General features: G+C 31.8%; 3 protein-coding genes across 5 annotated transcripts; 1 reads left to right on the top strand and 2 right to left on the bottom strand.

The window, feature by feature from the left end:
• The first annotated feature begins 7660 nt into the window (after window positions 1-7660).
• On the top strand, window positions 7661-11712 carry LOC100798088 (serine/threonine-protein kinase D6PKL2). 2 transcript variants are annotated; one of them, XM_006586724.3, is made up of 4 exons: window positions 7684-7826; window positions 7961-8045; window positions 8655-9685; window positions 10694-11712. In XM_006586724.3, exons 3-4 carry the CDS (start codon window positions 8742-8744, stop codon window positions 11574-11576), a joined length of 1827 nt encoding a protein of 608 aa, XP_006586787.1. In that variant the 5' UTR covers window positions 7684-7826; window positions 7961-8045; window positions 8655-8741; the 3' UTR covers window positions 11577-11712. The 2 variants fall into 2 exon arrangements, with proteins under 2 accessions (XP_003534979.1, XP_006586787.1); XM_003534931.4 differs by lacking the exon at window positions 7961-8045 and having other exon boundaries at window positions 7661-7826.
• Window positions 11713-15225: 3513 nt separating this feature from the next.
• On the bottom strand, window positions 15226-18858 carry LOC102661258 (uncharacterized). Its single transcript, XM_006587920.1, has 5 exons — window positions 18811-18858; window positions 16607-16877; window positions 16090-16205; window positions 15557-15672; window positions 15226-15472 (listed from the first exon to the last, which is right to left on the bottom strand). The coding sequence occupies exons 1-5, from the start codon at window positions 18856-18858 to the stop codon at window positions 15226-15228; spliced, it is 798 nt and encodes a 265-aa protein (XP_006587983.1).
• LOC100777008 (U-box domain-containing protein 35) lies at window positions 18739-20635 on the bottom strand. 2 transcript variants are annotated; one of them, XM_006586721.4, is made up of 4 exons: window positions 20153-20631; window positions 19500-19624; window positions 19303-19418; window positions 18739-19193 (listed from the first exon to the last, which is right to left on the bottom strand). In XM_006586721.4, exons 1-4 carry the CDS (start codon window positions 20436-20438, stop codon window positions 18998-19000), a joined length of 723 nt encoding a protein of 240 aa, XP_006586784.1. In that variant the 5' UTR covers window positions 20439-20631; the 3' UTR covers window positions 18739-18997. The 2 variants fall into 2 exon arrangements, with proteins under 2 accessions (XP_006586784.1, XP_006586785.1); XM_006586722.4 differs by having other exon boundaries at window positions 19051-19218; window positions 20153-20635.
• Window positions 20636-25688: the final 5053 nt, after the last annotated feature.

The raw sequence follows: 25688 nt of genomic DNA, 5'->3' as shown, positions 1-25688 counted from the left end.
AACAGCCTGATCTTTTGTATGCACGGGACATGGAAAAGGAAAGGAAAAAAGATAAAAGGTAGAGAGGGGTTGGGTTGGGGAACTTCCTTGAGAATCCTTAGTTCACCTTTCTTTGATGATTGTGCTATATCTCCTTGCACCAAGCACCACTTAAATTATAAAAAGGAAAGTTCAAAATTTTGGCAACTGTGAAACTTTATAAGTTGGACCAAAGTTGTATGTTACATAAAACTTCAACGATGTGGTTTGAGGGACGGCGCGTCAGCATGGTGGTATTTACCATTTTTATAATATCGGTGGAATTTGGAAATCCTGAATGCCAAATGACCATAACATGCAAGATAATGCATAATCTGAGACAATATTAATTGTTTGGCAATAATAAGCTAGTAGTTAAATAGCCCATTGGATCTTGGACATTAAGAAATATCTAGGCAAAAGTTTTTACTCCCAAACTAAATCAACACATAATCTGGTAAGTGGTATAAGTACAAGTATATGCACGGCCAGTATAAAGCCACAATGTTTCAGTCGACAAGACAATGGCTGTTGTCGCATAAGACGACAAAAAACTTATCCAAGATTTTCTATCTATTTCTGTTACAAATAATAAGCAGGATAACACAATATAGGAGGATAGAAGGACTATCGTAACAGAATTTAATACACGATCATATATCCGCAGAAAACGGATTATGCTACTTAGCATCACTGGCAAGATGTTCTGTCCCACATGAACTCTTCATTATGACTTGTCTCTTTTAAGAAGTGCCAACCTCAAACTATAGAAGCTTCCAAATGAACAAGCACAAAGTCATCTAGTCTGGGTGGTCTATCATGAATAGTGCCTGTCTTGAATTTCAAAGCTCCATACCTTGCCAATTCAGGTGGAACAGGAAATTTAATTAGAACATGCATGTGATATTTTGGTTTTTGATGGTTGAAGGTTAGGAAAATTCCTATCAGGAAGACGACTCTTCACATTTATATCCCGAAATTTTTGGTGAAATTCACTTGGCTATGTTCCACCCTCACAAACATTGGTGTCCTAAAGAGTTAAGAATGTAGTATCCACCCCGGTACGATGTATGATCACTTCACTATTCACATGCTTGTCATGGTTTTATGGTATGAACCACATCAGGAATGACAACATAAGTTGTAACTTAGGACATTATATCTCTTGGTACTAAATCCTTCAAGATTAATCTCTCTCTACTCCTATGATTTGTCACCATGCAAAGTGGTCACGTGCTATATATCCTTTATCCAAAATAGTGGCAACCATATCTGCATTTTTCTTCAGTTTTCATAAATGCAATTGCTGTCTTCTCTTCTCGTTTAGTTCATGTTCATCAACCAATGTATTTTTTCTTTGGTTCATAATAAACCAATATCTTAAGCTTAAAGAATTTCTTACCTTCCCTCGTTGGGCTCATTGGGCCGTGGGCCCTCTGTGTGATATTAGATCCAAATTAAAAATGGGCTCATGTTTAGGTTGGCCTGCAAAAGCAACTAGATACTCTGTTGAGTCTCTACCTCTAAAATTAAAGGTTGTTGCTTCTTGCACTAATTTCGGGAATGTATTTTTTTTCCTTATAGTTGATAATCCCAGAAGCCAAAATTTATAATAAATATGGAATGTAATTTTACATAATTATATTTCGGAAGCCAAAAAAGGAATACAGAAGGTAACTTGAAGATGCAGGAAACAATAATCAAAATAAATTGCAACATTAAACTTTCAAATAGAGAAGGGTCATTTAGATAGAAAAAAACAAAAAAAAGGGTCTTGTGATTTGTCCCATTTTGAGGAATATTCTCACGCTGTGCTCTGTCACAATAACTGACTTCTTATACTCCCGCAACCCTCGGCCGTGACACCAATCAATAACCACACAGACTTGATGCGGTTCCACAATTACTTAGTTCACATGCTGTCAAACAATATTTTACATGGTACATGTATATCTAGTCAAATATTTGATAACCAACAACATCGTAAAAAAATAACAATCAGCTTGCCTTGCTGTTAAAAATTCCATCATTCCAATGAAAAAAGATAGGGACACCTCTAAACTCACTAATCTGCACATTAAAGAAGCTTCACTATCATAATTGGTCCACATTTTTTTTCATCCCTTTCCAGACAGTTTACAGGTCCAATAGGATGTGAATGATGATAAGTGTGAGAAAGGGACACCAAAGGAAAAAAAAAAAAAGGCATGCATGGACCGTGTAGCCATGCCAAAAACCTTGAGTTGTGCCTTGTTAGTGCATGTTAGGTTTGAAGTTGGAAATGCTTTGTGCGCATTCCAATATAATTCCAACGGATAAAAACAAAAACAAGAGTTCTCATCCGTTGACAAATTTTTTTGTCTCAAATGTAATTTTACACTTGAGAACTAAACATACATACACTAGTAGGTTACAGGCTCACTCACAGTAGCAGTCAAAATATTTATCCAACCAATTTTTTTGCCAAAGCCAAAAATTTTACATTTGCTTTGATGGTGGTGGTATAGATTTTGACATCAAAAGAAACTAAAAAGTAAAGCCAAAAGTGAAGCTAGCAGCCAAATCCCACATATCCAAAGTTTTTTTTTTTTTTCCTTTCTTAAAAGCTTTTTTCTGCTATAGGTGAGACTATCAAACTCTGAATCATCAGATCTCCCGCTTGAGGGAATATATTCCCTTCTACCAGTAAAACAAAAAACAATTCAAACTTTGTAGAGACCCAAAGTTTAGTTTTTTATATATATATATAAAAAATAACTATATATGTTGAGGGGCCCAAGACTCACATGCATGCCACATGTCAAAATCTAATTGTAGTGCTGCTTCCCTTTGGTAGCTGCTCATATAATAATATCAGTGTGTAATGTATCAGTAATATTTAATCATATAAACTATAATGATGAGTTTAATATGAATGAAGGGGGAGAGGACCACTGCATAAAACTGCTAGTTTTTATTCAAAAATACAGATAGAGCTAGCTGCATGTGGGCATGGGGTAAGTAGCTCGAACCTCTATGCATGGAGCCTCAGATCTGCTTTGTTTTTCTCTATACTTAATTTGCCCTATGCATTTGTTTAGTCAAGTGAAATTTGAAAGAAGGGTAAGTAGAAACCAAATGCAAGGGCTTGCTCAACTTGCATTGGTTTAGAAGGCCACAATAATGTCCTAAAAAGGTTAAAAAGTTTTCCATCACACAATGGTATTAGTGTATTACTAAATTTTAATTAACAAAGTGCTTCCCATAAATTATGCTAAAACTTTAATGTGTGTGTCCGTTTCTGAGATTGTGATCCAATTTCTCACGTTCCGTGGGTTGATTATTAACTCCCATTTGACACATAACGTTATCCTTAGGTGCTTATCAATTTGGGGTCCAAGATTCAAAAGTTGCAAGTCATAACTCATAACTTGCAAACTGTAATGACCCAAATTTCATTTAAAAAATTTCTCTTCCATAATAGTACTATCCAACTTGAGCATAATTGTTTTTAGTATGATTTATACTAAAAGAAAAAATCTCATTGGATAGACAATTAAAGGTTCTTTATTCTTTGGTTGGATTTGACCGAAATGGAGTTTTTAAAATTAAATGACTTGGAGAAGGACTTAGGTTTTATTTACGCAGGATACACTCTTGAGGAGAACTAAAGAATAAGTATAATTAAATCTTTAATTGAATGATTAGGGTTATTGTTAATCAAAGAATGACTAGTGCCACAAGTTTCACAACTATTCATTGTCCAATCTCCACGTTGAGTTCATGATGAAACATGTTATATCAGCCATGTTTTAAAGCTTCTTGGAGCAGTAAGTTAATTTAGATGACTATATATAGCTCTAGTTGATAACTTTGTCTAAACTAAACAAACAAAAAAGCCAAATAGATCAATGTAACTTTTAAAAGAAATAATTTTGAAATGAAATGTATACTCTCTTGTGCAACTTGAAACACAAAAGCTGACACTATTTTTTTTTATTTGAGAAAGGTGCCTTAGTTTGGTTCCACTCACTCTCAAGACATCACACGTTTCTAAACCTAGAAAAATAAAGGCAAGGAAAAATCTTATCATCATTCATTCAACATTTTCTACAAGGAAAATTAAAAAGCCTAGACATAAAAGGATATAAAATTCTCCCAAATAAAGTTTGGTTTGACCGAGGAAAAAAAACATTTTTAGGTTGGGGGAGGGTCTATAAGAAAGACGAAAGCAACTGAGAAAACAAAGTGTCTGTTTGAGAGAGGGAAAGGACCATAGAAGCGTGAAGTCCCTTTAATTTGGGACCAAAACTTAGGTACTATATTGTGGAGTCAAATACCAAAAACCCACTAATCCTTATGTTAATTCACAATCTTTCCCTTCATTGCCCCATGTGGCTATTGCTGAATGACTCTAGACAAGACACGAACCAAGAAAGTTGTCCACTACACGAGCAATAAAACAAAAAACATTGGTAAAAAAAATAAAGTCACAGTCCAAAGTTGATTTATTGTCGTTTTTGAGACACTTGGATTCTGAGTTACGTGTTCAGATTTTTTTTCCAATTTGGTGCGCAATTGCTCATACGTAACTAGTGTATGTTAGAAAAATATATTACAGGAGAGCAAAAAAAATGTATTAAAGCAAAGTAGAGAAAGAAACATTTCGTTGATATTTGAAGTGGACATTTTTGGTCTTATCCTATATAAAAAAATATTATGTTAGGGGCATGTAAAATGTGTTATAAATTGACCAGTGTCGATTTTGTGGTGGGTATTTAAGGGAAGAATTATAGTGATAGCTCTCAATAAATTTGTATTCTTCTTTTAACCCTGAATCCAAATTTAGGGGAGTGGGGGTTAAAAAGATTAGTAGTTCATATTTGGACACATAAATGTCTACTTGGCCATGGTGCTTGCACATCTCATTCTGGTTGTCAAAATAAGAAAAAAAAATGGGGGGGGGGGGGGGGTGGTTGTGGATGTGCCAGGGTAGAGAGAGATATCTGGATGCTTTTTGGAAAGAGAGATATTTGGATTACATGAAAACATAAAAAAAGGTTAATTAAGGTCAAGTTTTGTTTATTTATGGGGAATGTTTGGGGGAGGGGGGGTTGTTCATATGGGAAAATGAATTCCAACCACCTTCATTGTTACTATTTATGAGATTAATTTCATACTCAATTGGGACCTTATACAGTTGTGCAAAGCCCCATATATCCAGAAAATAACCCCCCTAGACCACTTTGTTAATTACTTAAACTCCATCTTCACTAATGAAATCAATTTGAGCCAAAAACCCTTGTGGGATGAAAAGCTCATTAATTAATGTAACCTATATATTTCTCTTTCTCAATTGCTAACAAATAGGGCATGAGTGATCCTTGTGTGATCCCTTGTCCCATCACAGGAATGACATTTAGAAATTGGGCCCTGCCTTGCTAGCATTGCAAAGACATTGAGAATAATTAACTTAATTGGTATTTGGTAGGATAGCACTGCAAGGCGAGGAAGGGTTTTCTTATTTACAAACCCTCCAATGAGCATTGATATAGGTTCTATTTATTTTATTTTATAGTATTTTTAGAATGAAATTAAAGCCACTTGTTTTGGTACGTACATAATGAAAAAAAAAAAGTTTTATTAATGGGAATTGCAGTGAGTGACAGTGTGCAATGGATGGTCCACCAAAACTTATAATACCCCTGGATGATTCAGTAATACACCTCTATTTTTCATTGGATCACCCAAACATTCCATCAACCGTTGGTCCATTACTTGGTGATTTTATTGACTGCAAGGGAAAGTAGCACCCATTTTAGGCAACCAAAAATCTTGATGTCGGCTTAAGTGATGGGAATTTGTATTTGCATCAAATGACGAATGCAAACATAATCATAATAACAATTATTGTCTATAGGAAAATAGAAAATTATTATCCCTTCATTTTTCTTTCTTTCTTGCGTATTTAGTTTTGCTTCTGAGTTCTGATTGATGCTTTAATTTTGGTATATTTTGGTTTTGAAGGAGGAAATATAGGGTGTAGCATGGTCCTGGCTATTAGATTCTCCACACTATAGGGAACTTGTCGTCTTATTTAACCTAGTCACACCTCCTTCATTAATAACATGTGAAATCAGAATTTTTAAATGGAAATATTCAATTATTAACAAGTTAAAAAATATTTCGAGTTCAAAACTTGTTGACATAAGAACAAGTATGTCATAAAAATTCAAGCTAAGATTCAACCCATTATTTTTATTCTAATAACAGCTGTCAAATCGTTTAAAAATGCCTTTTTCATTTGTGAATGAATACCGATTTTCGCTTTAAAATAATGTAATGACCTATTTAATCGAAATATTAAGAAAGGAATTGAAGATTTTGTCATTTTAGGAAATAGGGAAATAATTGAGTTGATCCATATCCATATATACTTGCAGACACATCATTTGATGTTAATATAGTTTTTTATTATATATATATATATATATATATATATATATATATATATATATATATATATATATATATATATATATATATATATATATATATAATCATATCACCTCCACATACATGTAAGATATTATGCTTTATGTTAATATATAAAAAAACACCATTCAAATATTTTTAAAATAATTAAAAATTATATTGAGATATATTAAATCATGCTAAAATTATATTAATAATAATTTCAAAGATTTTTTTCAATTATACCCATAGTTAACATTTGTATTTCTAAAAAAATTATAAAGATGACAAGTTTGATATTGATATTCCCTAAACATTATTGAAAAAAATATTTTTTTAGATAAAAATAGTTTATTGTAACAAAAATATGGACATAGATAAATAGAAAATTTGTTATGGATATATTACTCGATTCCTAAAATAACAAGAGGTAGAAATATAAAATGACATTGTTTTTGGTCTTAAATATAAATAAATTTCAATTATTTAGGTATTATTTAATGAAATTATCTCTAAAATAATGTTTATTTAATAAAGTTAAAGATTTTTTTATGTTTAATATCAAATTTTAATAAAAGGTAATTTAAGAAAAATGTTTATTTATTAATTAAAAAAGACTCAATTTAACAAAGTTAATTATTTTTTGAATAAATATGAAATATGTATTTTTCTTCTTCTCATAATCAAGCCATGAAAGAGTAAATGATACTACCTTCCTCCATTCTTATTATACGTTTCAAATTAAAAGTTTGTTTTGATTTTACTTTTTATAAAATCTAATCTAAAATGTGTTTTGTATTTTCTTAATAAAAATATTATTAATTAAAGTTATTTTTAGAATGTCGTTACAATGAGAGAAACATAAATTCTTAATGTATATTAGTTCATATGGATAATTTTTAAAAAATATATTAATTAAGTCAATTAATTAATTTTTTTAATCATTGATGATTTAATTAGTTATATTTATAATAAAGACTAGAAGTATTATAATACAATAAATTATAAAGATATAAATATGATAAATAATATACTATATTATGATAAAAATGAAAATTTAAGATGTGATAAAAAGAAGAAGAAGAAAATAAATAAAAAGGAAAAAAAATAATTATTTGGGCAAAGGCATGACAGACAGGTGCAAGACCTCAGAACTGTTTAGTGATTTGGACCTCTCTTGGTTTTGGCGACAAAAAACCATTGAAATTATTGAATAAAGAAAAAAGCTTTGCTTTACCTTTGACCTCTCTCTCTCTCTCTCTCTCTCTAAGCTACCAGTACCAGGAGCTCCCTATCTACAGTGTCTCTCTCTCTCTGCAAAAGCAACGAAGCTGTGTTCTGATCCTTCAAATTAGGTACTCTTTTGTTCTCTTCGTACTTTCCCCTCTTCCAATTCTTCTCTTCCCCAACTTCTGTTTCCTCCATAACCCCTTCAAGTTTAACTCTTTTTCCATCTTGGTCTCTCTCTCTCCCTTCGGATCTGCTTCAGATTCCACTCCAAACCACCTTTCCTCATCAAGATCTATTTTTTATTCTATTCTCTCAGGATCACTCTCTTGCGCCTGATGCTTCTGGTAATTTCCCCCCCACCCCTCAATACCCTTTTGTCTCTAAAAAAATCTCCATTTTTTGCTGGTAATTTTGACTTATACTTTACTCTTCTCTTGGTCTTCCAAGTCCAACCCTTAATGAGTTTTTGTGTTTTTGGGTTGATTCTTGTCTTGTTGGTGTTCCAGCACTGTTGAGCTTTACTAATCTGATCATGCTCTGCATGTAACTTTGCCAGGGATATAAATATATGCTTTTTATTTGCTTCATGGGTCTTAGGTTTTTATCCACTTCCTGTTCATGAATATTATGGCATGTGGCGGAGTCTGAGGTGTTGGTTGGTTGGTTAATTATCTTGTTTGTGTTTTGGTTATTTGATGATGGACTTTTGTTGTTATGTATCAGTTGGAGGGACTGTTTTGGTTTTACTTATCGATGGATCTATTTGTCTGTTGTTAAATGTGAGCCAATTTTGTTGTGATGTTATTTATTGATGTTTGAAGTGTTTGCTTAATTGATTGGTTGATGAATTTCTGTCAACATTTTATTGTTAAACTGAGAATATTATTTTTATTTTTTTTCATTCTGTGGGGAGATGGCTGACTACTTGTTTGTGATGTTGCTGCCTTTGATAGGTTGTTTGTTATTTTTGGAGACTTAAATGGATGCTAAGCCGTGGATTAGGTCAATTTGATCTCAACTGAAACTTTTTAGCATTTCTGATGGACTCGAAAACTAGTTCTAGATCTCTCCCGAAACACCATCAGAAGACAGCTGGGATTCGAACCCCTGAGACGAAAGATGCAGGGTCTTCTTTTCAGAAGATGGGGAAAACGGAGCTGGCTGCTCCTGTGGATTTATTGAAGTCTGCAGCGAACGCATCCAAGCAGAATACTGGGGAAACGGCCGAAATCAAGAAGTTAGGAGGTTTAACCCTAAAGGGGTCTGCTGATTCCTTGAGCAATAAAAGTGGTTCTGGTGCTTCCTCATATGTTCTCGACAAATCTGTTCGTGCTGCTAATGAGAATATAGGCTCACAGGAGAGCCCTATCGATCAAGACAAAAAGACGTCCGAAGACGGAAGTGTGAAGAACAGTTCTGTTTCTGCCAAAGTTAGTGATGGGGCCAGCAGTCTTGCAAAGACAAGTGGGAGTGCCAAGATCAGCAACCGAGCTGATTTTGTTGAGAGTGGTAAGAGCAGTATTTGCAGAGGAAGCACAAGCAGTGATGTGAGTGATGAGAGTACTTGTAGTAGCTTTAGTAGCACCATAAACAAACCTCACAAGGCAAATGACTTGAGATGGGAAGCTATCCAAGCAGTTCGAAGTAGAGATGGGGTGTTGGGTTTAGGTCACTTTAGATTACTGAAGAGGCTGGGTTGTGGGGATATTGGCAGTGTTTACCTCTCCGAGTTGAGTGGAACTAAATGTTACTTTGCAATGAAGGTAATGGACAAAGGGTCTCTAGCAAGTCGTAAAAAGCTACTTCGTGCTCAGACAGAACGAGAAATTCTGCAGTCTCTTGATCACCCTTTTCTCCCAACTTTGTACACCCATTTTGAGACAGAAAAATTCTCATGCTTGGTTATGGAATTCTGCCCAGGTGGTGACCTCCATACTCTTAGGCAGAAGCAACCAGGGAAGCATTTTCCTGAGCAGGCAGTAAAGTATGTTTTAAAACTCAATTTTGGTTCAGTCATATTGATTATAATACTCACTGTATTTCTTCTTTTCAATTCCCCCCTATTCTTATATTACTTGTGTGAAAACTGGATCCAATTTCAGATACAATGCTTTACTGGTTTGTTAGAGTCTACAGGGAAAGAAGCTAGATTTGAGTCTGTTTCTCAGGGTGTACAACTGCAGCATTTATATTTATATTTTACTTTTTTGAAATTTTTCTTGGGAATTCCCTCGAATATTAACGTAGGTAGTTGCAGTGGAATCATTCTTGTTTGTGCTCCCATATATCCTTATTGCTCTATTTGCTGCACTATATTGAAACAACGTAACTCTAATACTTAGATTACTTAATCCTTGTATCTGGATTAAGAACATCCATGACTATACTTAATACGTAAAGAACATCAAATATTAAGTGTAGAATCCTCCTGTGCCATGCATGCATGAAAAGTATGGGTGGAGGTTGTGATATGAGTTACTTTACATCTGAATTTGCATGTATGCATGTTTTACTTTTCATATGTTTATGATGCCTCTGGTTGTTTTATTCAAGTCCTATAAAGTCAAATATTGTTTCCCAGACAAATTCAGATATCAAATTGTGGGTATTATGTATGCTTTGATTTTTCCAAATGTCCAAAACATATACATAACCTCAAGCAGAGTAAAGTGAATCTTTGAAAACTTTTCTGTGGAAAGATAAATTAAGTGGCAATTTTAGTTGTCAATAATATTAAAACAACTCTAGGGCATCTGTGTAGTTTCCTTTATGGGGATTTTCTCCGTGCACTTGTCTTTCTATTAATGCTTAGATGCCTGAACCTCTGATTTTTTAATAAAATCTGTCAGCTTTTTAAATTAGATGTTTGATGTTCCTTAAGCCTCTTTGACATTATTTCTTTTCTTGCTTTTGAATTTTGGGTATTTTGCCCGGTTTGGCAATTATGTTATGATTGGATGCTAACCACTGCTAATTTCCTTGTAACTTGCAGATTTTATGTGGCAGAGGTCCTACTGGCTTTGGAGTATCTTCACATGCTTGGGATTGTCTACCGTGACCTTAAGCCAGAAAATGTCCTTGTTCGGGATGACGGACATATTATGCTGTCTGACTTTGACCTCTCCCTCCGATGTGCTGTTAGTCCGACCCTTGTTAAAACCTCATCCACGGATTCCGAGCCTTTAAGAAAGAATTCTGCTTACTGTGTCCAACCTGCATGTATTGAGCCCCCTTCCTGCATCCAGCCATCCTGTGTTGCTCCTACTACGTGCTTTTCACCCCGGCTCTTCTCTAGCAAATCAAAGAAAGACCGGAAGCCGAAAACTGAAATTGGTAACCAAGTGAGTCCGTTACCTGAGCTCATTGCAGAGCCTACGGATGCTCGGTCCATGTCATTTGTTGGAACTCACGAGTACTTGGCACCGGAGATCATTAAGGGTGAAGGTCACGGGAGTGCGGTTGATTGGTGGACTTTCGGGATCTTTCTATACGAGCTGTTGTTCGGTAAAACACCTTTCAAGGGATCCGGTAACCGAGCTACGTTGTTTAACGTGGTCGGTCAGCCACTGCGATTTCCAGAAGCACCCGTTGTGAGTTTTGCAGCAAGGGATCTTATAAGAGGGTTGCTTGTAAAGGAACCTCAGCACAGATTGGCTTACAAAAGAGGCGCTACCGAGATCAAGCAACACCCTTTTTTTGAAGGTGTGAATTGGGCATTGATCAGATGTGCCACCCCACCCGAGATCCCCAAGGCTGTAGAGTTTGAGAAGATACCCTCACCAGCTTCATCAAGTGGTGGTGAAAAGGCTGCTAACCATATCTCAATAGCTAATCAGAAAGGTTCTGATAATTATCTGGAGTTTGATTTCTTCTAGAGAGAGAGAGAGAGAGGGTGGAGACAATATATTGATTGCAAATGGTTTCTGTTAAAGAGGGGGAGGAACTGTTTTTCAATGTTTCAGGAACAGATATGATATGATGAGGAATTGTATGTTTGTTTTTGTTGGCTAATTTACAGTTTCAAATTTGTATGGCATTATTAATGCATGGCTTCTCTCTCTGTCATCTAAAAAAAAAAGGCAACATTTCAACACTGCCTGCCAAATGCCAATGCACTACTAGGAATTCCAACCAGCCAATGGTGGTAAGTATGCAAATTGTGGAAAATGGAGCACATGGGCATCAAACAAAATTGCAGATTTACTATATCTTTATTTTCTTTGAAAACAAGTGTCATGTCATCACAAGAGGACATTTTTTCTGCCTAGAAATTCACCATTTGCCTGAACGCACCGTCATAGAATCTAAATCCAAAAATCAATTAAAATGCAGAAATAGTCGATTTGTGTTTTTTTTTTTTTTTTTTTGCTATTATGGCAATATGATCAGTAAGATTTTTCTTTCCATGACCATTACTTTTAGTTGACCAATTTGTATCCTCTCTTCTCATGGTAAAGTTCCTCCTAGAAATGAATGTAAGATATGCTTACGCTAATTATACACATTTTATTTTAGACATTATATGCTCATCCACCCAAAAAAGAATTTCATGCCAATTAGGCTTTTCTTTTTTCTTCTTTCTTCTTTCTCGAGCATGGATTGGTGGTAAATTGTCAGATGACGATTTAATAAATTTTAGACAAGTAAATGTGTTTGTTTTATCAAAATAATTAAACGTGAAAAATAAAAGAAGATAAAATGTATTAATAATCGTAGATTACAAAATCAATTATTGAGATTATAATTTCGTTATGCATTTAATTGATATATTTGATTTTTATCGCAATTTCAGGCATTGATAAGCAAGTTAATGATTGTAAATGTAGTTTATCCATTGGAGTGCACTCTTTCACTGGAGGGTTCAGATCCTAAAATAATAATATTGTATCAGTTATATTCTTATTTTTACTTAATTTATAGTTATTTTATATATTTATCATCATAAAATTAAGGAGACAAATGAAAAAATTATTTTATAAAAACGAATAAAAAGGTATAATAGGGAATTAAATAATTTTAATAAAAAAGGAGAATAGTACTAATTTTATTTCTTAATTTATTTTTAAAATTTTTAAAGGACACTTAAAACTTAAAAAGGAGCCGATGCAGTAGTACATTGTAGGTTGTAGCTTTTATGTTCTATTTATTCTATTAATGTATAAGGGCTTGAAGGTAGGTAAAATATATCCTTTCAACCATAAAATTTGCTTTATATTAACTTTAATTTCTTCTATATCAAAGTAATATATTGGGTGATATGTCATGCGAAGAAAAATAAACAAACTAATGTAAACAGTCGTGTTTTTTTTTTCTGAATGAAAATATAACAATCTTGAATATAGCCTTAAGATACCTAAAATAAAATAAATAATCTTATTCTATAATTTTCTGTAAAAACAGATTAAACTCTGCTACAATTTAATGTCAAATTCATATACCCTTGAGTGCTTGACCCTTCGAAATGCAGATTATTTAAATTATAATTAAAGAGCCTTTCCTTAAAACTGTGGTATTGATTACCATCGACACTTCCTGCCTCTACTTTTTAGAAAAGAAGTTGTATCAACTTACTTTTAGAAAAAAATAGTACAAATTGCTTTACGCTCCTGTTCATTTATGTTTCTAAATAAGGGGTACAAATGTGAAAAAATAACACACAATTTCCTAGTACATTTCAATCCAATACTTTGTTAATCCAATTTTCTACTCTCCCATTTAAACATTCAACTTATTCCACCAAACTAGTCTCTACCTATCGCTCCTAAAGTTGCTCTTGTTCTAGCCCCGTCCTCTTTAGCCATACCTAGTTCTATGCCCCATCAATGAATGTTTATTGACTTTGAAATTGATTTGCTGTTGTTACGTGTGGGTGGTTAACATCTATTTTTGCCGTAGAAATGAAGGAGCTAGCTAATAGATTTACACACAAACAAAAAACAAAGCTTGTTGAATAAAAAGTCTACAGCATTAAGTCAATATTTGGTTTAATCAAAGAGTTGAACTTCAGTCTCTTTCTAAATTGTTAGCAAATTGTTGTGACATAAATCACTATTAAACTAAGGTTTAGTTTATGGACATGCGTGCAATGCACAAATTGCTTGAAATAGAGTGATTGATACGCGGGAGGAGTTTGAAGAGAATACACATAAAAGCCTTTGGATTTTGAGAATGGAGGTTTGGTTATGAAAGGTGTCGCGGCCCATCACGAAACTAGTCACAAGCCTTTTTGAGTCCATTTAAGCGAACATGCAAATCTTATCAAATGTGTTTTTTCTTCTTCTATTTTATTAAATGTTTTTAAATCCTAACTATGCCAATTAGTCTATAACGAGGAGAACAACAAGGTCAAACACAGTTGAGAGTGACTACCTCAAATATTTTAATAAGAGTTTGATCCTTTACTTGTATGTATGAATTTTTTTTTTGTTTAAAGACACAACTTACTTCGATTATCATTATATCTAAAGGAAAAGATTAATCTTATCACTTTCAATTAAGAAAATATCTTACTTTAAAAGAAAAAGAGTATTATATAACAATGAGTGTTATCAAGTAACAACACATTATCTAACATTTTTTAATTTATTAAAATTTGTTGAAAATTATAAAATAAGAAAAGATAATCATTATAAATATAATGTGTAAGTTACAATTAAGACTAGAGACCTTTACATATTTACATATGTGTAATCCTTAATTTTTTTTTAAAACTGATAGAAACAGGTGACTTAAGGTCAATACTCACATTCTTCATAATTTATGATCCAACTAACAATTAAGTGCATGTTAAAAAAAAAATCACCTAGGGAAGTGTGTTCAAAGCTGGAAACTCAGTTTGTTTCCGTATCCGTATCCAATTAGGCCCTAAGTTCTAGGGTGTTTGCAAAGATATTTTCATCTCAAGTTCAGCACATTCCAAACCAGATTCTGCGTTCTTTCACGCACTTATTTTCATCTCAAGCTCTTGCATGTATGTTACGCATGTATATTTACAATTTCTAGGCTCTGCAACTAGCACACGTTACAGCAATATATTACCATAGAATACTTGCAACCCAAATGCCCACATGGAAGATCGTGCATCACATGCTGATCATTATTCAGAATGAATAACTGTATTAAGAATCCTGTTGTATATACAACTGTATAATTATACATTCTCACTGATATTAGCTCTTTAAACTCAGATTATCACTTACGACATTTTTTTTATAGCCTCCTCTCATTCTCTATACCTATACATTTTCTCTCTCTCTCTCTCTCTCTCTTCAGTTATTTTTAACACCTTTTATTAGTAATATAACCACCTTTTTAGAGTATAGGCTATCTCCTGAGTAACGTAATATGTACATTGCAATACTATATTCAGTGGTCTCGTTTGAATTAAAAGGATCTCACTTTGAAATAATGAAATAAGACATGTTTTATGACTACACAAGTTGTGTGTGAACTGTGAAGCATGTTCATTCCTAGTCTAACAATTGGGTCAACGAAGAAAGAAGAGTTACTATACAAATTCAATGATCAAAATCTTGGTCTAAATAACCATATAGGATTGGGCACAAAACACATAAGAGGAACAAAACCACAGGATTCATTTTCTTCTGGTGAAACTCTGGAACTGTTACAGTCACTGGAACATGATGAGTTGCAACCAATCATTTGATCAATCACTTCTTTTCCATCGCATATTATTTTAATATCACAGATTTCTGGTGCATTCTTGAGGGCCTTATCTGCTATGGCATTTCGCCTTCTAGAGACGGATTTGCTACTCATCCCAATAATAAAATGTGACATATTAGTAAAAGGCTATTGTTATTAATTTAATTTCAGATATTGCAGGGCATGGTACCTTAAATTAGATTTGGTAATTCCGATCACCAATTTCCTTATACTATGATCTCTAACATTGTCAGTTATAGTTTTGGCAATGTTGTCACCCTCAGTAAGTATAATCTCCACCTTAACCTGTATGTTATTACCATTATCTGCAATTAATATTCAATATAGAAAAGTTTCTCAGAAGCAAAAGTCACTCGATCCAATTTAGTTCTCACACTGATCACATCCGTCTCTCAAAAAAAACCACTTGGCTCAATTTAGTTTTTAAAGAAAAAAAAAAGCACTAAATAATTCTGCAACATTACAAAGTGAATAGTCCATTACTCATCTACCTCCAATTTTCAATACATAATTTGCCTATAAAAAAATTAACTGTATCAATTTACCTTAAAAAATGTGACTCACATTATTTCAAAAAATATTAACTAAAACAGATAAAAGATCTAAATTGTCCCACATTTGTCATTTTGAGAGACTATTTGGTAACCTTTTTTTTTTCTTCAAAGACTAAATTGGTATTGTGTCTGTGTTAGATTTCCTAACTTTTGAATCAAGGCACAATTCAATGAACTTTTGAAGGAACACTTTTGTCTTGCTTTTCCGTTGTGTCAAGTGAAAGTTAACATACTCTGGATTTACATGACTCCTTGGAAATTTTCTAATTGCCATCAAACATCAAAAGCAATACAGTCAAGCAAACAAAGTCAATTAAATTAGTGGCTTCATTAATTAAAATGTAAACAACCACTTCATTATTCCGTTGACTTTAGTATTTTTGTCTATCAAAATGGTAACAACCATGTTATTCATTCCTTGCACCAACGACAAGTAACCAATCTTGTTGGAGGAAAATTATTACATGACACATGATCATGACCATTACATGATATAATCTTGACTAATCTTTATGTGGCATGTGATATACTACCGAAATTTTTAATTTTCAACAAAATTAATTATACTAAATATTACATGTCATATCATGTGAAGATTGATTGAGACTGTGATAATCTTGAATCATATAATAATTTCTCCTTATACAAATCATAAGAACATAAATCAAATGGACTTGGGACGAGCCTAATTTCGGGGAAAACGAGTAAGAGATAGACAGTGGTAGAGGGTGTCAGAGCATGATTCAAAGTCCATAAAAGTGCTTCCATGCTTGATTCTCCAACGTGGTCAACTGCCACATGAACAACATCTTTGTCGTTGATGTGAATATCAGAAAGGAACACACTGCTCTCGAAGTTTTCTTCTGATATTGTATCCAAATATGGCTCCTTAAGATTGATCTCAAATAGCTCCTCTGAATCTTCACTTGGTTTCCCCTGAATATAATAAAACAATGTACACTCTAAATCACCTTAATAGCCTCCGGTAGCCAGTGACAGTTGTTACAGAAACTTTCTAATGGCACTACCCTTTTGATAAGTACACTCAAATCTTCCTTTTTAAATTTTAAATATCCATTATATCCTTTCTTTCATCTCTCACACCTTCTCTCTTTAACACGTAGGCATTAGTATATATATAAAACTAAGCCAGATACCTCTATTTAAAGTCAAATCACATACACACGTTAATATAAACTAAATGATGATGCCGCCTCTTTCATATGGGAGATTAGATAACGACTAAATTGGATACTTGCGTTAATTAATTATATTTTTATTTTTAAGCTAATAATTGATCATATGTGTACCTGTACGCTAGGGTTTTATTATTGGGTTTTGTTTTGGGCTTGGAAATGGAATTATGTTTCCATTATGATTAGTTTTTTATATTTAAATTTTCTAAAGAATGAGAGTATATCATTATAATTTTTAGTTGATTAATAAGTCTATTTTGACATCTCTCAATAGAAATAATAATCATAAGTAAATTTAGAAGAGCTCTGAAGGAAAAAAAAAGTAATTCATAGGTTACAATGATAATAATAATTATAATGATAGTAGCTCTAGAAATGGAAGAGTGAATAGCAATAACAGTAATTATAGTGAAATAATAATGGGTTAAGAAATTTGCTGGTGACAATAGAAGTCACATATTACACATTATGAGTTAAACACATTTTTTATCACATGAGAAATTCTTAATCAAATATACAATATATAATGTTTAAGATGAAGACAAGATATTTATCTTTATTAAAACAATTTTAAAAACATAATGTATGGCGATTTTTAACTCAAAATTTAGATTAACAAATAATATTTTAAAATACATTTTGTGACAAATTTAAACTCCTAAAATCCAGTAAAACAAAATAATTAAAAAACCAATTATAAGTATGTATTATATTTTTTTTTCTATTTATTTTAATTAACCAATTATATATATATATATATATCATAATTTTAAATATTTTTTATTAAATTTTTTAAATTTAAGTTAAATTAAATAAAACCTTATATACTATAGAATATTTCCAGTTTTGTTTGGGATTTTACCAAATGTGGAAGCCGGCCACGATGTAGATGGCACAAATAATTCAAAATAATTAAAAGCATTTTTTTAGAGAATTTAAAAGCATTTTAATAACCATAAAACCATTGACATGGCGTTATAAATATGGAAACATTGAAAATCATGACATTATTAAAAATGTTTTCTTTAAGTTAATATCTTTCCTTTTCTTTAAGCGTAATATATTTTTTTTCCAGTGGTCGCACAAATATATCTCATCAAAACTCTCACAATTAGATTGACCCCAGCGGTTTTACCCACAATATTACAGGTCCACCTATATATGAAAAAGGTTACCTAAATGCATTTGAAAATAAATGTTAAGGGCAAATTTGTGATTAGAAATAAGATAAGCCAACCAATGCACTTTTTTTTTTATATTTTTATGGTAGCTTAGACGAGTTTGTCAAAAATCATGTTCTAATTATTTTCTGCATATAACAAGCAGATCAAATAATCAGCTAAAATCCATGGGAAGTCTTAAGCGATGGGACACTTATGTACCTGTTCAGTTTTGGTACAATGTTTCCTTCTGAGTGTAACGTACATAATAAACTAACTATATATTTTTTATCAACAAATATTAGGTTATTAGTTTTGTTAAAAATATCAGTTCAAGATATTCCAACCCGAGAACTCTCCTCTCCTCCTTTCTCCCTTTCCCAACCACATTTTGTTCCAAAATTTACTCCATTTCAATAGAGCTATCTACAACATACAATCTGAAGCAAAGACTTCACATCTTTCATAGTTAATCGACTTTAGCCTGCAGTTCTTATTTACAATAAGGACTACCTTAAAAACATTAGCAGCCCAACCATAAGTTACATAAACTTGTGTCATGTTCTATGAAACACTTCATTTTTCATCAACACTGCTGTTGGTTTTTCAAAGTCTAAAATTAATCTAAAACCAACATTCATTGAGGGAACTATTCCCTATGCTGCAATTCTGTGACCCTGTGATTATGTAAAGCTTTGGCTTAAAAGTTGAAACAAACACATGAAGCATTTTGCTGATGCTTGTTTTTCTGGGACATGGAAGGATCAGTAGTAATGGCACGAGCTATCTGTTCATTCACTTCTTTTCCTTCACATACAATGCTCACCTTGCAACTTTCTGGAGCATTCTGAAGTACCTGATCAGCTATGCCACTCCCTTTCCTTGATCTCAGTTTTCTGGGCAACCAAAATGTAAGTGGTTCTAATAATAAAAAAAATGCTTATTTTATGTAGGCATAAACTGAAGTTCTAATGAGATACATTGATGGTGTGGTCAGTATTCTACCTTATTTGGGATTTGTTGGCTCCAATCACTAGTTTTTTTATTTGAAGAATTGGAATAAGGTCAATGATAGCCTTTGCAATCAGGTCACTCTCAATCAGGATGGTGTCCACCTTAACCTGCTTGATATTTTTCTCACTTCAAGTCTTGGTTTTTGGTGAAATTGGAAAGTACTTCCATTGTAGTTGTAGAGTCAGTACCTTGGAAGCAGAGCATAATTGGAGGAATTTGTTTAGAAGCTCTCTCCTGTTGCCTCTTTCTTGAGCCATATAGCTCTCTACCTGCTCAGGACTCACTTGGTCCTTTGGAATCATTCCCACCCCCACTGTCATCACAGAAACACAGTGATAAGACACATTCACAAACACAGAGATGCATATGGTTACTTAGAAATAACATTCATACTTCAACTTGAGGAAATTCCTATTTGCATTTTTAGAAAGGAAAAGTCTAATATGAAGAATTCCACACATGGGTTTTGACTTTTTGTCCTAAAATTCGCAATCCTTCAATCATTGACTTTTGAATCATTATAACCTCTAAGCCCTCAAAATTGATTCCCGGGTTAAACTGAAGAAAACCAAATGAAAATACAAAAATAAAAAATTATGAAGTAAACTTGGTGACCTTATCAAACTATCAACCATTTTATATATGATATATCCCTTGATCCTTAGAGGAAATAATTTTTTGTGGTCTTAAAAACAACATGGTGGTTAAGACCTCAACCTCACAGGTAGACCTACCATATAAACAAAAGAAAAAAAAAGTGATTGAAAATTTACAATCTAAAATTCCAAAACAACAAAATAAATAAATAAAAGGGGCATGGGAAAATAGGAAGAGAAGTTACATGGATTCGGAAGGAGCTTGATCTCAGGGAAAACGTGTATGATAAAGAGCATGGTAGAAGGAGTGGCCAAGTTGTTGAGGGTCCATGCCAAGGCCTCCGTGCTACTCTGGCTCTTACCAACAGCCACATAAACAGTGTCATCATCATCCTCGTTCTCTTCTTCACCAATGGTGACCATAGGATTAGGACCATCATTATTCAAGTGCAAGTGTGAAGAATTCTCTTCCTCTATCTCACTCACACTGCTGCTCATGCCATAGTAGTTGTCTTCCACAGACAAAGACATTTATATCAGTGAACACTTGTTACGAGTGAAAGGGCACTAAATACTAATAGTAGTAGTTGGCTTTAGAAGAGAGTGCTAACCATATGTGACTGAGAGGGTTGAAGGTGTAAATGAATACTTGGAAACAGAAAGTGATATAAATGAGAGAGAGAGAGAGAGAGAGGACAATGTATGGAGTTGAATAGTAGCACCGGCCTCGGGACAAATTTGAGGATGTGAAAAGTCATGTGGTTCGTGGACTAGGAAATTTAGAGTTTGAACATCAACTTGACTTTTATTTTTGTGGTGATGGTCCCAAATGTGTTGCATAATAAGATATTTTGGAGATTAAAACACTATTTTTTGGAGGGTCATTTGGGACATTAATGTAAAGTAAAATTAATGATTAATTTTTATTGAATAAATTGATCATTTTAATAGTTTTTTATTCATAAAATTCAAGAATCTCTTATTTAAGAGAACTAAATTTAATATCACTTGGATCATTATTTTTATCTTGAATTATTAGTTCTTAACAAATAAAAAATATTATGTTTATATTTGAAAAATAAAAATAATGATAATTAATTTAATTATTAAAATAAGACTAAAGTTGTTTATATTTTCATCTTTAAAGAATGAAATAAATAATCTTTACATCTTAAAAGACTAATTCAATCAATTTCAATTTTTTTAAGAATTAAGATAATGTTTGACTCGTATTTTAAATCTTCAATACGGTTCCTTGTCCTTTAAAAAAAAAAAACACTCAACATATTATAATGTGACAAAGTCAAATCAATCAGAGTATTTTACTTGTGTTTATTGAAAACGTCGACTTTTTTTAAATAACAAATTTCTCATACCTCATGGCTAGCTAGGATGTGTCACGCGTGCAAAGATAAATATATAAGGTTAAATTGCAATTCTGACCTAATTTAATTCTTGATTTTTAATTTTAATTTTGTAATTTTTTTCTATAATTTTATTCTTCAAATTTTAGAAAATATAAAATTTTAGTTCAATTATCAATTTTACATAAGTTCACTTCACGGTACTTATTTAGGCTCAGGAAGAGATGGAAGACGTAAAGTAATTAAAGATTTCACTCTCATTCCCATTTTGGCAAAGCAAAAAATAAAATGGTTAGTTTCAGCAACAATGAAACTAACCATTTTTATGATTTATAAAAGAGGATCAACAAATTAAACCATAAGTTCCCCCCATGTCCCTAAAGTAAAGAACCCATTGTATATTTGTATGCACTTTGTGCGTCATTTCTTTTCATTTTTGAATTTATGCACTGGAAGGTCACTGCTTCAAACACAACTAGAGCTGAATCGGAACAAGGAATTGTACATTTCCAACACAAAAACACTAGAGATGAATCCAAATAAACAGAAACAATCCAGGCTAGAAATAATAGTAAAAATAATAGAAGAATTAGATTGATGGAAAGTTGGGAATGTTTTTCGTTCATAAATGAATAATTTACTTGAAAATGGTTAAAGGTGAGAAAAGTGTAGTGACCAAGAGGTGAAGAAAAGATATGACGAGAGTGAGAATGAGATAACAAAGTTGATTTATGACTTATCAAATTATGCCAGACTTTGAAATAGTGTAGGCCAGGCCTTAAAAATTGGTCCATAACGGGTAAAAGTCCATATTTAATTTAATAATTACATTGATAAAATTATATTCATAAAAGTTAATTAAAAGTGTAACTTTATAGACTTTCACAAACAAGCCATAGGCTAGAGAAGGTAGGTATATATGTGACTTACATACTAGGAAAAAATAATAAATTAATAATTAATATTGAGTCATTAAATTAATCCAACTAATATTCTAACTAACCTAATTTTTACTTTGATGAACTTCTAACTAACCTAATCATATCAAGTTACCAACAACTTGGCAATTTACCATAAAACATTTTGATTTAAAAATAAACTTTTATATATGTCAAATTATATATATTTTTGATATATCAATTATTTGAAGTTATATTGCAATACAACAACTGTTTTTTAAGTTGTAAAGAACAACTTAAAAAATAATTTAATTTTGTCAAATAATATCCTTTGACCAATTAAAGAGTTAAATTAGTCTAAATACGTGCATAGGCAAGAACCGTCTTTGAGCCTTACACTAAAAGATATAGCAGGTGCAATAAAAATAGGGATGAAATATGTTAGGTTAAGTTTTACGCTATTCATCAAAAAATCTTTTAAATTTGATAAGTTAGTTTAAGTAAATATAAATAATATTTTTTTACTATTTTAATCTTTTATAATGTATCAATATCATGTATTTATTTATTTTTTCAAATATATATCAAACATGTTAACCTACATAAAAAATTCTATATATAAGCTTATTTAAAAGATAATTTTTTATCTTATTTAAAAATTTGATTTCAAAATATGCTTTTAAATAAGTTATTATGAATATAACACTAAATATGAATTAAAATAGATTTATATCTCATAAACAAATAAACTTTAATTTTTATAAAACCTAACTTCCGTAACTTACTCATGTCCCGTGTCATGAATAATACTGATAAGAGACGAAAAGCCTTTTATTGTTTTCTCTTCATATATATAGTTAAGGACACTAGTTAAAGAATTAAAGGTAATTTTTTCCATTAGAAATATTAATAATGTAATTTATCGTGAATTTTCAATGTAATTTTCTTAAAAAATATTATTAATTTCTTTTAGTAAGATCCTTTATTAAAAGTAAAAGTTGCATTAGATTAGATGGTCGAGAGTTATCTCGATACGTGCTGCTTTTTATTTATGTGAGATATGTTCCTTTTTAGTGCAACTTTCTTTTTGGACAAAAAAAAGTGCAACCTTTTATATCGTATTCAATTTTCTTAATTCGATAATTAATAATTAATAAGGTGCATGACTTCTAGCAGTCACTTAATTGAGTGGAGCATGATCACGTAATCACTTGTTTGTTCTGTGGAACCTGCGTATGCATGCAGTTGTTGGAGAACGAGCGACCATTCAATTTACAACAAGGTTTGAAAAATACTACTCTTACATACTCCACCGGATATCTTCACTTATGTGTAGCTACTGTTATGGAAAGATATTAAATTAATTTGCCTATAACATGTATAAATCTATCGGATTTCTTATACTTAAACATAGGTATTTAACGAAAGAGATTTAGATAAGTTGATTGAATATAATGTATGAGATGTTATAAAATACATGGGGACATATCATAACAAAAGAGAGAAGACATGCAAGAAACTGACAACGAGACAAGATGAGTGTTTTTCTTGTGAAGAGAGAGCGTTTTGTCATTTGTGTATAAAGACAGAAGAGATATCATTTCATAAAGAAAAAAATTTTGAACAAAATTAAAGTTTGATTCATTGAGGTTGAAGATGACTAAGAAAAAGAGAATGAACATGCGACAGTGCATTGAGATTTAAGGATTCTTATATTTTTTTATACAATTCATGATATATTAAATATGTAAAATAATTTTATATTATCATTTAATTATAAATTGACATATATGATAAATTTATTAATTTTTATAAAATTATTTTATAGTATCGTTTTATCACCATGAAACTCATAATTCACACCTATTAATATTATGGTCAATCATTTATTTATAAGGGTAAAAATATAATTTCACATCAATATGAATTTATTTAATAGAGATATAAAATCACTCCAATAGCTTATTGTTGTAGACCTGGCTTAATCTAGGCTAAACTAAGATCAATGACAAGAGATCATCTAATTATGACCTCAATTGTTTGGCTAGAATATAAAGCCCTTATAACAACATGGTGACTCCCCCTCTTTCTGACTAGGAATATGGGCATCAAAACTTTGAAATGGACTAAATCGACTAACAAATTAATATAAGAGACTTATGAAAAACGTACGGAAACGCTTTTTATGCAAGAGAAAAGATTCTTATTTTCTAGAACTACTTTCGATTTTATATCCACAGAAAAAATAATTGAAGATTAGGACTTTATAACAACCTTTAGGCATTTCTTCCTAAAAAAAAAAAAGCAGAGGGATTTCTAGTGCCATATTTAAATTTGAATTTAATGAGAAAGAGAAAGAGAAAGAAACAAAAGGAGAAAGACAGGGAAAATTTGAGGTTCTGCCAATGGAGCATCCATTTCGAATTTTCCATCCACAATGAAGATATAGTGCGAATTTCATGATTTGGGGATTGGGATTTGGGATCACCATGCCAAGAAGTATATTCCATTTTTTCGTGAAAAAAAAAACATATATGTGAATCGGTTAGATTTGATTCTTTAAAGTGCATGATAAATACATAACAAAATTAACAATTAAATTTTTTAATAATTTTAATAATGAAATTTTAATTAACTGTTAGAGCATTGTTTTTTTAAGTAGTTAACAATTATTGCTGTAAAAAAAGTAATTAACAATTATTATTATACTTTAGTATCTTTTAATGCTTTATACTTTGAGGAAAAAAAGTCATTTTTCCACCCAAAAAAAGTCAAATTTAAATCAGACGGTGCAAATCAGATCTACGAGAACGGGACCAAAGTAATTAACGGCTCAAACCCCGTGATGCCGATGTCAGCATTCACAATTATATTAACGGTAAAAAAAAAGAAAGCTACGAAAAATAGTATTTTTTTTAGGGATGCCGATATAATCCGATCATAATTTATTAGAGATAAATTTGTTGATTTTTAAAAGAATTATTTTAAAATAATTTAAATAATAATATATAATATTCTTATATTATAATTTCAGTCATGAACTTTTAATCCGTAAAATAAACTTACTGGTATTTTACACTTATAATTTTTTTTCTCGTACAATAATTCTACCTTTTATTTAGGAAAACAATAATTCTACCTGGTTTGTGGAGAATTAATTTTGGTAAAAGTTTAAAAGATACTTACTTTGTACCAACAATATTAGTATCAGTTAGTATTATTTATTAATTATAAACTGCACCTAACTAAATAATTATGATCTGAAGCCAATGGTTTAAAATAGGGTGTTGCTAGGTGCACCCAGCATTATTGCTGGTGCACTCAACACTTAACATGAAAATACAAAAATATCCCTGTGTATTTTTAAAAATATTTTTGTGCACCTAGCTCATTCAGGTTGATCCGCATATGTAATGAATTGATCTGTAGTTGATATAGATGATCCGCAGGCTTCTTACGGATCAAGTTGATCTGCAAATGACTTACAGACCAACTTGATCCGCAAATAGATTTTTAAG

This window comes from Glycine max, chromosome 9 (assembly GCF_000004515.6).
Source record: "Glycine max cultivar Williams 82 chromosome 9, Glycine_max_v4.0, whole genome shotgun sequence".
Classification (NCBI taxonomy): Eukaryota; Viridiplantae; Streptophyta; class Magnoliopsida; order Fabales; family Fabaceae; genus Glycine; species Glycine max.
This window is presented reverse-complemented; position numbering and strand designations above follow the sequence as displayed.